Source organism: Melanerpes formicivorus, unplaced genomic scaffold, assembly GCF_026170545.1.
Source record: "Melanerpes formicivorus ecotype bairdi unplaced genomic scaffold, bMelFor1.0.p_v2 SCAF_4, whole genome shotgun sequence".
Classification (NCBI taxonomy): domain Eukaryota; kingdom Metazoa; phylum Chordata; class Aves; order Piciformes; family Picidae; genus Melanerpes; species Melanerpes formicivorus.
The window spans coordinates 7214470-7230195 of NW_027142356.1; the positions used below are offsets into that span (position 1 = coordinate 7214470).

General features: G+C 41.1%; 1 protein-coding gene across 1 annotated transcript; it reads left to right on the top strand.

Annotated features, from left to right (window-relative positions):
* The first annotated feature begins 4456 nt into the window (after window positions 1–4456).
* CISD2 (CDGSH iron sulfur domain 2) lies at window positions 4457–12009 on the top strand. Its single transcript, XM_068136842.1, has 3 exons — window positions 4457–4637; window positions 10376–10587; window positions 11598–12009. The coding sequence occupies exons 1-3, from the start codon at window positions 4535–4537 to the stop codon at window positions 11685–11687; spliced, it is 405 nt and encodes a 134-aa protein (XP_067992943.1). The 5' UTR covers window positions 4457–4534; the 3' UTR covers window positions 11688–12009.
* The last annotated feature ends 3717 nt before the right edge of the window (window positions 12010–15726 follow it).

Genomic DNA, 15726 nt, shown 5'->3' on the forward strand with positions numbered 1-15726 from the left:
TGAATACACCTATTTTTCTTGAGTTGAGGTTTTCTTCAACACCCAGCTCATGGGTAACATTTCCCAGTCCCCAGCAGCAGTAGCCAAAAGAAGAAATTAAACTGTTAAACATGTGACTGAGAGGATTTTTTCTTAAACAAGTATAACAATGTCTACTGCTCTGTTGTGTCATGCACAAAGTTGTCATGTGGAACGTGATCCAATTCTTAGACATCTTTATATTTTTCTTTACATTCCTGTTTTCATTCTTCTCACAAGTTAAATTGCTACAATCTGTGCCAATTAATAGTATTCTAAGCCATGGGAAATTCTAAAATTCAACAATCATGCCTGCCATTAGTAGGACACTGCAGTTACCTAGGCAATGACAATAGCACCTGCTTTCAAAACATAATGGCTACACTGTAAATTCTTGAGCATTAGGTAGATTAGAAAGTAATATAATGCTAATGTAGTAGTAATTTTAATATGTAAATTATGCTCTCACAAAATTATGCTAATGATTCCATTATAAAGGTGATTTCTTTTTCCCTTTAAACTTTGCCTACCACTGAATAGTGGATATTTTCAATAAACATAAGCAGAAGCCACTTCAGATGCCAGGTCTCAGAGTCAAGTGAAAGTGTAACAACCTTAGCTCTCTTCCAGAAGCAATTAAGCTAAGCATCTGCATGTAAAAATAAGAAATGTAAAGCTAACCAGCATGCAGTGCAATTTCAACTTTCTTGCAATGTTGCTAACAATAAAGTAACCTTATGTATACAGTCTGACAGTTTGTGTTTTTAAGGCAGTTTCCTTGTTTTTTGAGAATTAATAGTTGGGTGTTGACAGTGCTGCATAACTATTTGATGGAGAGGTGGCATGAAATTAATCACAGTTCCTACGGCCTTTCTAGGGTGTAATGATTTTGCTTGCTTTTGGGGAAGTGGAAGAGAGAGAGATCTTTGCATACAGCAGGAACAGATGCTCATCAAACCCCACTGTGAAGTGATTTGAATACAAACGGAGAGACCCAGTTTCCTCCTAGACAGAAGCCTGTGTTTGCTGATCACAGAAGCCAGCCTTTTGGTGATGGGATAGATTTTGGTTGAGGAGTGCTTTCGTCTGCTGCAGAGATCATTCCAGGCACTCAGTATAGAAAATGGCAATGCAAATTCCAAGGAAGGGCTTTTAACAACAGGAGACATCCTGTTGATACAAGAGCTCATTACCATGAAAGAGTGCTGAGCAAAATTACTATTTAGGCTTGGTTTAGAAGGGCAAGGTCTGTGTCTGCTACCTCAGAACCTTTTATCTTTTATTCTTAGTGGTGTGCACTTGGTTAAATAGACAAATAAATAAATAAATGTCATGAAAGTCCTTTGCAAATCTTAGTGCTCTAGGCAGACCAGTAAGTATTATGTTGTTTTATGGATGACTCAAAAGCAGAAAGAGATTACAAAATGTTTAAAGGGTAACCAGAGGAACACAACCAGCTCCTTTTCACCTATGCTTAGTCTGTCAGCCCAGGACCAACGAGCTTGCAGATGCTGAAGGCAACTCCTACTTCTAGTGTCAACCAGACCAGTGAAGCTCTGCTTTAGTGACATTGCTCTTGGCAGAATAAATTCTGCCAAGCACGATCTTCATCTATACCACGGATTTTTCTGACATTCTCATCAAAGTATGCTAAGCAGTAAGTTAATTGGGCTGGTTCTCGTTTGGGCTGTGTTTTGGGAATTCCATGTAAAAGACCTGAGCTAGCACTATGTCGATCTCTTCATGTGGGCTCCATGTTCCACTTTATTTGCAATGTTCTTGCTAGATGAAAAAGCCCAGTGACAGGATAACTACTGCTGAAAGCAATTTCAGTATCAGTGGCCTAGGTACTGTTTAAGTATCCATGCTTGGGATTTTAATGCTATTATTTTTATTACATCTACTCCTATATATCCTGCCCAATACCAGAGTTTCAGTGGCCAAATTCATCATGAAACATTTAAGCAGAGGCAATCTCTACTTTTTAACAGTTCGCTGAAGCTAAACATGCAAGAATTAATTGTTGCATATTACTCTCCCCAAAAAAACCCTAGAAAATTTTCCAGATACCAAACACTACTGAGATTTGAGGCAAAGTTCAAAAAACTACTGATAAAATCCTGAAGAAGGAATCTGCCTGTGGAGTAAGAATGTCCACATAGCGTGTTAAATGTGTACAAGAAGGAAGATGTCACATCTGTCTGGTAAACCTCGTGATGTTTACTGATTTTAAGTTCTGAGCCTATAACAGGGTTCCTGAAGATGCAGTACTGTGTAAAACCCTGTTCTTTTCTGCAGGACTGAGCAAGCCTGCAGCTTATGTTGTCCTCCCTAACTCAAATAGGAAGACGTTTCCCTAAAAGCCAACAACCAAGTTGAAGATTGAGCATGCATCTCCTGAGCTCCAGTTCAAACAGGATTTTTAAAGATCACCTTTTGCCTCTCCTTCAGTTCAGAATCTCATTCAGGCTTCATTTTCTTTATAGTTTTTCCATAATCTATGTTTTCAGCCTTTCATATACCATAACCATTTACGACACATGTCAACTGATAGCTAAGCAGACAGGCGAGATGCAGTGAGAACAGTTTTCCTCTCTGCAACATGTGCAGATTATCTAGCAGTGTGCTGAGTGGAGCACTGATCAAAGGCAGCACAGCAGGGCTCAGGAGCTTAACTGAAACATCAGCTGTGCTCCCAGTATCACAGCTAACATCCAGAGAAAGCTGAAAGAGCAGAAGGGAGGAGGAAGGACAAAGGCTCTCAACTTCATTGTGAGGTTGATTCAGAGGAGGACGTACCTTTTGTATTCTTCCCTCAGAAAGTTTCACAAACAAGGTTACATTATGACATTTGATGTGTAATCTTTACAGAATAATCAAGCATTTTACTCTTTCATTACGTTGTCTAATAGCTGCCATTTGCCTACACAAGAACGAATCATCTTAGGACATCAGACGTAGTCATTACAAGGATAAACTTAGGTGAGGTAGGGAACTAAGATACTCTGAGATCACAGGGATATTCTTACGAGCTAGAGATGATGATTCATCAGGAACTGTAAGGTCACAGGTAAAAAAAGTAATGTTCAATCCAGACAACAAACAACCTAAATTTGTTTGTTTTAAGCCTATCTGTTTGCTTGTTTGTTTTCCTCCTTAGATCTTTATGGTGATTTTAACATTTGGTTAAGATTATCCTGCACTGGTCTTTAAAGCAAACTACAGAAAGAGAGCTTGTATATCCTAGTCAATTTAAGACAAACATGACTGCCCAGTGGACTGAGCCAAAGACAGACTGGTGAGTTCATGTGACTCAAGAAATAACTATAGATAATCTTCCATTGCTTTGCTCAACCCTATGAACTTAGCGCCAAACTTCTCAGTTATCAATTCTGGGCCAGCAGAAGAAGTGCACAGTTGATACAGGCAGATATGGTGCAGTGAGGAATGAGAGAGAGAGCTGTGCTCCAGCCACGATTACCTAAGGAAGGAGATGGATCTTCTCAAAGGATCATGCTGCTTCAGCTTTCCTGCAGATGCTTGAGCTCTGTGGTATATACTGTTAGTACCGGATGGATTCACTCACAGCAGGAAAGCCTCTGGAACCAAACAGTGTTAGCCTGATAACCAAGGGACTAATAAGAGCTTTCAGGTCTGACTGGATTGTGAAAAGTGACCTGAACGGCTGCACGCTTCCCATTTTTTCACCTGGCTATACAACGGCAGTTTTCTGTGCCAAAATGACCGCTCTCCTCGGCATAACATTAAGTAAAATTAAACAACACACTCTGAAATTGTGCTTGTTCTGTGCAAATTACTGCCCAGTATGAGGCAGATGAGCCTCTCTCTGTAATGTGAAACCTCTCAGCACTGGCATTATTGCACCTCAGAAGAGTTACAGTTCCATATGGAAAACGTCGTGGACGCATAGCAAATAATTTACTCTCCAGTATGTTTAAGACGGTCGACAGGAAATGCAGCTTCAACGCAATACGATGACGACAGGTAGTATGTCGCCTACAAATCACAGAATCACAGAACTGTCAGGGTTGGAAGGGACCTCAAACGTTTATCACCCAGTTCCAACCACATTCCATCAGGTTGCTCATAGCCACACGTTATTGAAGTCGCATTCCCTCACCTCCCTAGCTGTGTCTTCAAGTGAGGCCTGCCCGGGTTTAAGAGAGGCCCAAAAGACCGCCCGGCCATCACCGAACACCCACCCCGGCCTTATTCTGCTCCGCTCCACTGCCCTCTGGGCTCTGCTCGCGCCTCCACTCCCTCCGGGCCGTAACGGCCGGCTCCGCCCGCGCGCCGCCTCGCGGCAGCAGCGCTCCCAAACTCCGCGCGGCGGCCCCCCCCACCAGCGGCGCCGGGGGGGTCTGGCGCTGAGCGCATGCGCACACGCAGAGCCGGCACTGGCGCGGGGGCCGCCCTTGGCGCATGCGCGGCGGGAGTAACCTCGAGGGGTCGGGGCGGCGCTGCCTGGTCTGCTTGCCCTGCGCCTGCTGTCGCCATGGTGCTGGAGAGTCTGGCCCGCATCGTCAAGGTCCAGCTGCCTGCGTACCTGAAGCGCTTACCCCTGCCCGAGAGCGTCGGCGGCTTCCTGCGCCTCACAGGTACGTAGGGGGTCCGGGAGTGATCCGGCGGCCTGCACCCCCTGTCCCGCCGCCCTTCTGCTCTTCGCAGGTGGCGTGAGGGGAACGGCGAGGCCGGGCCGGGTGGGTCGCTTCTACCGGGACGCTGATCCCCAGCCGGTGCGTGATACGTCCCCTCTGAGTCTGTCCTATGTCGGGCTGCGACTTTCACTCCTTGCTCCAGACATCGCTCTCTTTCTTCTGGCCGTGCAAGTCAAGTTACCTGTTACAGAATGGGGGATCCTCAACGTTAAATCGCCACTACGTTGTTTCAGCCCGAAAATTATCCGTCAAGACATTCAAGGTGCCTTATGAGGTAGATGATAACAGTCAGGGGAAAATGCAGTGCTAAAGTAAAACGTACCAGAATCCTTGGCCCTAGCTAGTTTGCCCTGAACTTAAAGTGCAAGTACCAGCAAGTCAGAGGTAAAGAAAATGGGATTTTAGCTGAAGGCCTCAAGCACTGGCTTTATGATTGCTTAAAAACTTAAAGAGGAGTGCCTACACAGAGTTTTTTGTTTTGTTTAATCTCCTGGGAGCCTGCAACGTACACAGAACTAGGATTTTTAAATTTCATAATTTTTGTAAGTATTTTTATTAATTGCAGACCAATCACATAATGAACAGCTCCCCTCCCCCCACCCCAACCTAAATGCCAGGAAATTCTTTATGTGTTCAGTGCATTTCAGTGCTTTGCAAACTGGAACTATTGGAGCCCAAGCTAAGCTGTGCTGCTAACGGCAGAATCTCAAGCAGAGTCAAATGACAAGATTGGTTTGGTGATAATAAATAAGAGGAATGCTCTAACAGAAACTCTCTTCAAATAGAGTCTTCAAAGTGTAGAATCAACTGGTGTGTTTGTCTTGCAGCACTAAGGTATTTGACTTGAATAGTGCTGGCAAATGACTCAATTTAGAACTGGCACAAGTCACTTAAAACCAGATGTGAGTACTTTTTTTCAGCGTGCTTATGCGACTTGTAAACCTAAAGTCCCTTTTTTTTTTCCCACGGCAAGGAAACCTACTGTAAATGAACTGTTCTTCTTTCCCCACTACTATCACCTGAAAATGCTGTTAATTAATTATACTTACTAATTAGAGAGATTCAGCTGGTACAAAGTTGGGAAGAAGGGGATACAATAAGCTACAGAACAATGCAGCTTCTCCTATTTCTACCATTTGGTAATTTCCTACTTAAATTATTCATAGAATCATAGAATCAATAAGGTTAGGAAAGACCTCAAAGATCAAGTCCAACCTGTCACCCAGCACTTCATAACTACTAAACCATGGCTTCAAATGCCATCTCCAGTCCCTTTTTGAACACTTCCAGGGACGATGACTCCACCACCTCCCTGAGCAGCACATTCCAATGGCAAACAACTCTTTCTGTGAAGAACTTTCTCCTCACCTCGAGCCTAAACATCCCCTGGTGCAGTTTGAGACTGTGTCCTCCTGTTCTGGTGCTTGTTGCTTATTGCCCTTTTAACCACAAGTTGTGCTTAAAATTCGTTAAGCTGTAATAATACTTGAGTTTAATCTCTTCTTGCTTCACTTGTCCTATCATATGTTTCTGTAACAGGATTATTTGTGCAGTCTCAGTATTTATTCATACTGCATAGTAGTAATATAATTTATTGTGAAATGGGGCAGAACTGATTTGCTGTCCTGTTAATTACCCCATTGAGAGATAGTTAATGTCTCAAATTTGGAGGGAGGGCAAGAAGTAAGCAGGTGATACCTTAAATGATCAAACATGTGAAATGTTAGTCCTCAAAATGCTAAGCAAAAGTAAAAGAAGGAACTGATTCAGAAATTGCTTAGAGACCTGGTAAGTTTTAAGGAACATACCTGGAAAAAATCCACTGCCACTAGGCCATGGTGATTCTTTAAAATTTTTTTGTTTTGGCTGGTCTTGTGCTAAACACTTCAAAAAATGGCAACAGTGGCACAATTAAAAATGCATAGTTGTAGATCTAGTGTAGTATCAGTTTTAGCATTTTTACACCTTTTTTAAAATGTGTTTTCAACATAGACCTTGTTTGAAAAGGCAGGCCAGAATCAAATCCAGAGCAGTCTTGTCCTCTGCTTGACAGTTCTTTTACTGTGTCTGTAGACCTTTGTTAGACTCCATTCTGATGCAGCTTCAGCTCCTGTAGTGCATTGATTGTAGAAACAATAGACCAAAAGTAGAGGGAGGATCAATTGTAGAGGCTAGTGAATAGTGTGCCGATTAAAAATCTTGATGCACCTGCTGTGACCTCACCAAATCACAATGGGAAGCTGCTTGCTGGAGAGAGGAAGAATGTTAACATCCAGTGAGGAACTGAAGGTTAAAGCTAGGAGAGAGGAAGGAAAGAATGTTTGACCTTGAGTTTGAAGTCAGGTATTTAAATTGTCACACTGCTGCTGCTCAGAAGTGTCTTTCAGTTTCTTGTCATAGCTGCTTTACCCTTCCCTTCTCAAGTTTGCTGAAATGAACAGTGTTGTCACATGCTGGTGTTGACTTTTATCCTGGTACATGCCATTGAAACGGCATGGACATTCACTTCAAAATAGCACATGGTCAGAATGTCAAGGTTTATGTAAGAATCTAGGTGCTAGGCTCTTCTTTCCATAAACATGATACAGTCTTGTGTAGGCGGCCTTCCACTTGGCCTCCCCATGTTAAGAGGGACTTCAGTGTAACAAGCTGATAGGCAGAAAAGAGTACAGTTCCACAGATCATCTTTTACAGTACTGAGGGAAACACTCCAGAGTCTTCAAGAAGCTGTGTGAACCGTGAATCTGTCATTTGCGGAGTGGCTTGCTAAGGTACCCACAGCTTTGACTTTTAGTTTAATTAAACTGTACTGTGTTGCTAGGAGGACTGTCACCTCTCTACCTTCATAAGATAGCAGATGTACTAATGTAGTGTGTGGAGTCTTTTGTGTAGCAAAGAGACTCTTAAGAGACCCAAGCAAATAACAAAATAGTTAGAACTACTTATTAGTTCTGAAGAGAATGTAACTAAGTAATTTAAATTGGCATGGAGAATTTAATCAGTTTACAGAATATACTATCACAGTTCCAATCTTCATTTCAAGTGGTAGCTAATACATGTTAAAATTTTTAGCTTGTAGTTGAGCTGTTACTGTAAGAATCTGCTTTTGGGGCTGCATAAGGTCATTTCCACAGAAATTAGCGAAAACTTAAAGTAAATTGATATCAAAGGAGTAGTTGGTGAAGGACAAGCAGACCCCACTTGCTTTGATTTGATCCTCAGTGGCTGGCCAGTCCCCTTCTGTTCACAGCATATGTATTTCTTATTTTTTTGGACTTGTTACTGTTGGACTAAAAGCTAAGACAGCTTCTCTTTGAAAATGTAACTGTGGCCTATGGTCCTTGGCCCCAGTATCTTGCAGCTCTGTGGGCATTCCTGTTTCAGTGATGTTCCAAATACTTTTCAGAACTCACCTTTGGGATTGGTCTACGTTTAACACAAGTCAAGTCTGACGATTAACCTCTTTTGTGTTCTACTCTTCATCTCTGGCTCCAAAGACTGCCTCTGTCCATGCAGCAGAGCTGATAAATAATCTCCAGAATCAATGTAATTGCTGAGCTCTTAAGTTCTCACCTGTGAAAATAAACATTCTTGTGCTTCAGAAAGGTATGAATGGCTTCGAAACCACAGAGCTGCGTACGGTTATAGGAGGATACTGCATTACTTTGGGTGAAGCTTTTTTTTCCCATTGCTTCCCACCCAGTGCAAAGATCTGTGACTTTTTAACTTTGTGATAATACCTAGTGTCTCGTGCCCTAGAAAAATGGTCATGTTGTTTTTTTCAGTCTAAAAGTCTGAGCCTCTGGCAGTCTTTTGGCAGTAAGTTAGTTTATGATTAGTGTAACTGGGGGATTTTTGGAGACTTCCAGATTAGAAATATAAGAAATTATTGGGTAACGAGGCCAAAACTCTTTATTAGCAATTAGCACAATACAGATAGTAAGTAGCAACCATTATAAATAATATCCTTTTACTTTCTATACTTGTTTGCTTCTGATTGTCCTTCTCAGAGATTACAACTGCCACGTTCCAGTTTCATTTGAATGAACCCAACTGATTGAGTCTCCCATAGACATGACTACTGTTCCAGTTTTACTATTATATTAGGGATTTTGAAGCTGTATTGAGATGCCACTTGCTGCTTAGTTGCCAGTCTCACTGACATTTAATTCTCATGCAAGGTGTTTAATTTCTGTGTGTCAATCTGTGCCTGGTTCCATTCATCACACATTTGATGGGTGCCCTGCTTCTGGTTATGGTATACCTGTTGGAACATCTTTTCTGTCTTGAAGTTCAGAGTAGCTTTGGGGAGGTCCACCTCTTTGCCCAGTCAGGAATGTTTTTTTTTTTTCAGGGACCAATTATTTTTTCCTCTCTTCTAAAGTATAGTTCAAGTCACTCCTTCATGTTAGGTCAGAAAGTGCATTTGCAGTGCTGTTTTCAAGGGTGTTCTGAAACAGCAGTGTTATAAAAGACAAACAGGCACAGCTGTCCAGGAGACTCATTATTTAGTGTAACTGAAAACCTTTAAGTATCTGTGTTAATCATTATTATTTAGGCCTTACAGCTTGTTGGGAGAACAGAGAAGAGAGCAACAGAGGTTAATCTACTGCAGTGACTCCTAGCAAATTTTGTCAGACTGTTGTATTTAGGGAGTGCTGCCAAGAGCAGGTGTGCAAAGACTACTGAAAGTTATTTCAGTGCCTTTAGCATTTGTACAGTTCTGGTGCATTCCCAGATGAATGCAGTAACTGTGGCTTTCATATCCAGGGCTATAGAAAGCTCAAAGGACATAAAACTAGCCCTGCAAAAATATCTTCATTATGTGGTATGTTTCCAGAAGATTCAAGTTATTAAGAAAACACCACCACGTTCTAACTTGAAAAATACTAGCATCAACTGGCTCTATTATTATAAACAAAATCAGGCTATACAGAGTCATTTTTGAGAGCTACAACCTACCCAGCATCCCTAGCCTGCTCTTTTGCATTTCCTGGCCTAAACCATGACAACATACCTAGTCTCAGGACTCTTCCTGTCTCTGTGTATTGTAGAAACTGGTTGCAGATCCCTGAGCAAACAGAGTTCTAACTGGGAAAGCCACAAAGACATTGATGAAGGTTTTGCCAGTGCTTATCTAATAACCTGTGTCATTTCTAGTAAAAGTTTTTTAAAAAAAATAAAATAAAATGGGGAAAACTTCAAGAAGCTAAAAATCTGAAACAAGCAATAAAAAAATTAATTGTGAAACATACTGAATAATTTTTCACATAGAATATGTTAAGATGCCAGTACTGAGTACACTTACTGCATGTAATCATGCCCAGCTTGCTGGCTTACCTTGGATGAGTAGAACCCCTCTAATTTTAGAGTTCTCTCTTTTCAGTATGTCTTTTGTTTGCTTTGGATTGATTCTTTTTTCATTGAGTCATCTTCTGGAGTGTTAAACTTCAAATTAAATTCTGGGAGTGAAATTATAGCCTTGGCTACAGTAAACCCCAGGTTTTAATTTGAGTCATCTTTCTTTTTGAGCCTTACCCACAGTGTTATTTGCCATCAAAGTCTTGCTGACTGAGCAGCCCCATTCCCTACCCTAAGCCTCAGTCATCTGAGAGTAGCTGATGCTGGACCATGCTGAAGCAGTGTCAAGAGCTGATCTAAACTCCAGCTGTCCTTAGTTTCAGAATGGCTGCGGTTACTGCCTTTCCTGGGTGTGCTGGCCTTGCTCGGTTACCTCGCTGTTCGTCCCTTCCTCCCCAAGAAGAAACAGCAAAAGGATAGCTTGATTAACCTCAAGATCCAGAAGGAAAATCCAAAAGTAGTGAATGAAATAAACATTGAAGATCTGTGCCTCACTAAAGCTTACTGCAGATGTTGGCGTTCTAAGACGGTAAGAGACTTTGGCCTACTGTAGGATTAGAGATTGAAACTCAGGTTTGTTTTTTCCTAAATCAGTGCTTCAGTGGTGGATTGCTATGTGTTGACCCATTGCTTTTCTGTAAAGGTGGGACATATTTCTGGATTTTGAGAGTTACTTTTCTCCACTTTAAACCTATATACATGCAGTAAAAAACATTAGAACCTTGTAAGAAACACATTAGAGCTTTTCTAGAAACACAGCTTGACACTTGTGAGTTGGTTAAAGCCAGGCAAGCCTTGTTTAATATCTGGAGTTACATTGCAACTGATCAGAAGATAACTAATCTTTCCTGCAAAAACAATGCTTAGAAAGTTGTTCATACTAGAATGGAAATAAAGCTGGCCCTGTGTTGGTAAGGGAGACCATATCCATGTCTGGTTCAGAGTGGCCAGCAGATGACTGGTTTGGATAGTCTTTATTCCCCGAAATCAATTAAATGAATATTTTTCATTTATCCTCAGTTTCTTTTCAATGCCCTGACTGCACTCTGGTTTTGTCTTCCCTGGGCTAAGCACTCTCCTAGTTAAAGAAAAAAAATCTGCCCTGGACCTAAGAAACCCTCTCAACTGTTCTCACTTCAGACTAATCACTTCAGCAAAGTGATTTCAGCTTTCCTTAAAACAGTACTTTATGGTTGCAAATGATTAAATCTATTAAGAATGCTTCTACTGTTTCCACAATAAACCTTAAATAATTTCTGGCTGCAGTGGTTGCTTTGCTTTCTGTTCTTTAATGGAGAAGGCTTTACCACTAAGTTTGTGTCTGAGAACAGCTATTTTAGCACCTCACAAACTTAGTTACCTGTTAGCAGTATTGTTTGTGGTATTTTTTTTTTCTCCTTGTTAACAAGTGTTCTGTGTTGAAATCAGGCATATTAGGAGGAACTAGCAACATTAGAAAAGTGCTCTTGGCACAGAAAGTATAACACTCACCGTAGAATTGTGCAGAGTTTTACTAATTCCTCATATGTTTTCTTCCAGTTCCCTGTCTGTGATGGCTCCCACAACAAGCACAATGAATTAACAGGAGATAACGTAGGTCCACTAATACTCAAGAAGAAAGAAGTATAGCAGATGCTTAATCCACTAGATAGGATTGATTAGAAGTCTTTTTTACCTTTGTAGTTGCAAGGGACAGCATATTATTGTGTGATTTTTTTATTTTAAGATTTAGTCTAATGATTACTGTAGATTTCTTTTTGGAATAAACTGCATTTAGGCAGTGCTAAGTCTGTCACTGTTTTGATACTTTATTCTGAGAAGAATTATAAAGCTGTAAAGTAACAATCTCTGTAAATAAGTCGTTTATTTCAATAATAAAATGACTTCCTACAGTTGGCCTTTTTTGTATGAACATGCAATTAAAGCTGTCACTGTTTTCAAGTGTCAGAAATGCGCCTTTCTGTTGATCTTTTCTGCTGAGTAGCCTTGTTGTGTTTTGCTTTGCAGGAACAAATTTCAGTGCACTTTATGCAAGAAGGAAAATGATACTGGCCTCATCCTTTGTGAATATGCTCAAGTGTACCACTGAGGGCAGGCAGCATAGTGAAGGTCTGGCCTGCGCAGTGCCTAAGTGGGCAGTTTGTTGGTCTCATGCAAAGCAGCCTGGCTCAGACAAACCCCATACCACTGTTTCATGCAGTGTCCCAGGTGGAGTGCTGCAGTTCCTGACCACATAACTACCTTAGTAAGCAGGTCAGCTCCTAACTTTATCCCTTTATTTTGGGCCCCTTTGTTGATGCTATGAGTTCTTACAAGGAAACACAAATTCGCTTCTTGTAGCGCCTGCTTTTTGTAGTGGGGACTTTCCTGGGAGGGATTGGTTAAATGACAGAAGCAAGAAAGCAGAGCTGAGCTGTGTTCTTGGCTTGTCACCCATTTGGAATGATTATTTGGACAAGTCAGAACTTCGCTGTCGTATGGCTTAATTTCAGATGGAGGTAAATATTTGCAAATTATCTAATTGCCAGACTTCTAATTAATTCCTCTAAAGCAGTTTATTCTCCAGTGGAAGCTGTATCCATCAGTTTAAAAAATACTGATTCATGCTACAACTTTAGAGCATTGTATTAAGGTAGATTTCAGCTGATTCTTAGCACTTGATTTGACCCCTTGTTTTGCAGGTAGGAAGGCACAGAGCTGAAAGAGCAGTTCTCAACATAATGGTTCTCATAGCAGCAGAACAACTAAGGTAGATGGTTCCTCCTGTATTTGTAACAGTTGTAGTTGCAGATGCCTAAAGCTCTTTGCCTTGCAGCTGAAAATGACAGATGAGAATGGCATTTTATATTAAATGCCCACTTTTACAAAGTGATAGAACTATGGTACAGTCTTTAATGTTTCAATGGCTCATGGTGCTCTTACCTTTATGAATGAGCAAACCATAAATGTCATAGGGGAATATAACATTTACAATACAGGAAAATCCATGATGTTACTATGTGTCTTATGCTTGGGCTTCACTTGGTGTGAAGTATACTCAACACCAAATGCCAGTTCTTGGGTTTGGTGAAGAAGCTACTATATGAAATGCAAAAGTCCATCTTTAGATTTCTCTTTTCTTTTGAGTCTTTAAAATCCACAATTAATTGTAGCAGGCTGGTACTATATATATATGCTTCTAGCTTTTATTAGGATATCTTGCAGTCAATAATTTGATTTTCTCTGATGAGCAGTAAACTATATACATCAATCCTGCTCTCAGTTCTGTTGCTCTACTCAAACCGTTAGAGTAAGTAATACAGCAATATTGGTGATGTTTCTCCCACATAGCTCCTCTAAAAGAAAAATGGCAGTATAAAATTTAACTTCTTGACTCTCTCTAGCATGGCTTGGTTATACAATTATTTCTCTCTGCTTGCTGTTAGATGAGATTGCTGCTAAACTATCTACAAATATGGCTATGGAACAAACAGGGGTGGCTTTTTATTTTGCTTCTGCCTCCAGGGAAATGTAGAACGTTTGTAGCATGAACCTACAGCAGCAGCACTCAGGCAGAGTTTCTTTGTGAAAAGGGATATCAACCCATAAGGCCTTCCAGTATCTTATGGGGGCCTACAAGAAAGCTGGTGAGGGACTTTTTAGGGTGTTGGGTAGTGATAGGACTAGGGGGAATGGATACAAGTTAGAGGAGGGGAGATTTATATTAGATGTTAGGAAGTTCTTAACCATAATGGTTGTGAGACACTGGAACAGGTTGCCCAGAGAGGTGGTGGGAGCCACATCCCTGGAAGTTTTTAAGGCCAGGCTGGATGTGGCTCTGGGGAACCTGATCTAGTGGAAAATGTCCCTGCTCATGGCAGGGGCTTAGAACTCCTTGAGGTCCCTTCTAACCTTAACAACTCTGCTATTTTCATAAGTTCCCCAAGATAATACTTGCCTCACAAGCAAAATAAATTGCCAGTTCCTAGCATTTCAAAATCTATCCAAGGTAGTAGTCTCTCATGGCTGCAGAATTTTCTGTAGAAAATCTCAATTTACTAATTGGGATACTTCAGGGATAGCTAGCTAGCTAAGAAGTATCGCCAGAGCCTTGTATCTCACCAATGACTGAGAGCTGAACCACGTGTGCTAGGATGTGCTTGGTCATGCCTTGCCCCCGCATGAGTTTTCTGACTTGGAAGCTCCACACAAAGGGATAAATTGCCCAGAATGATAACAAAGGCCAGGGCTGAGGCAGTAGAGCAGGTCTTCACAGCCTTTGTGCCAAATTAGGGGAAGCTGAACTTGGCATGTCACGACATGCCTTTTTACTCTACAAGAACAGTAATATTTACCTTTCTTTTGATTATGAATTTGAACAATGGTTACAGTAGACTAGAAATAAACTCAGGTAAAAGGGTTTAGAAAAAAGCTTCTGACGTGGGGCGGCTACTGGACAAGTGTAATTGAAGTGCAGCTGGCCCTGGATTTGATCTCTTACACTCCATTTATTTAAAAAGCAAGAACTGTATCATTCACTGTTTTGTGGCTGTGTTAGGCCATTAAGTGTTTCACAGTTAATTTTAGAATTCAGTCTTGAGTTCCTTAAAATGCTCACTTTGGCTGAACAGCAGAGATGAAATGATGGTTATAATTACATTATCACTCCATCCCCTGGTCTGTGCAACTCTGCTTCCAGATGGCTGATTTCTGTCTTTTCCCTGCATGCTGCCTGCTGTAACCATGTGCACTGCTGGCTGCCAGGAACATGCTGTGCCATCAGAGCCTTCTGCTGCAGAGGTTCTTGTGAACCTTCTGGAACTGCACACGCATACTCTGCTCAATATTCTCTCACATTATGCCTGTGATTATGTCTGCATGACAGCAGGGCTCTATTGGTTGTAGTTTGCTGCACAGTGTGTTCTTAATTTTATTTCCTGCAAATAAGATACTAGCATGGGATAAAGATTTTTATTGGCTTGAATTTACGCATTCATCATTTCATGGCATAAATTGTGAAAAGGGAGATGGGCTTAAATGCCATGACTTCACCCACCAGAACTGATAAAAAGTGAAATGGTATCTCTCAAATTTAACTGCTATTTAAAATCAGCTGAAGTTGTCATAATACTGACTAAAAAAGCCAGTCTCTTCAGTTCTCAGCCCTGATATGACCTTTCTTTTCATGATAGATGCAAGTGTTTTGTTCCTTTCTGGAAGGCAAGTAGGGGAGTGTGCTAAAGCATTAATGCTTTTCATTTTTGGTCTTCAACTGGATTCTTTTTGAAGATTTGATAAAGGATGGGGTACAGGATTCTTGTGAAAAACATCCACATGCAGTGACAGGGAAAGGAAGACTAATTCAACTTTGTTTAGATTAGAGAGCAAGATGATTTGTTCATTGGTAGAGCTGTTCAAGCACTCACAATGATGGGAGTAATCTAATGAATGAATTGAGTGTGCACTGAGCTAGGGGAACATGGTAAGTCCAGTTGAAAAGATGCTACTCTGGTGGTGAGGTTGTTACGAACAAGAACTGTTTGTCAGAGGTTTGCTTGTAAACTTAAGGTTGTGTTTCAGAATTGCAGTTACAGTCGTAACATCACACTTCTGTTACTGATCAGACTCCAAATTTGGCATAGTGATGCCTCCCTGTAGGAGTATTCTACTTTTTAGGAAACTTTATGAA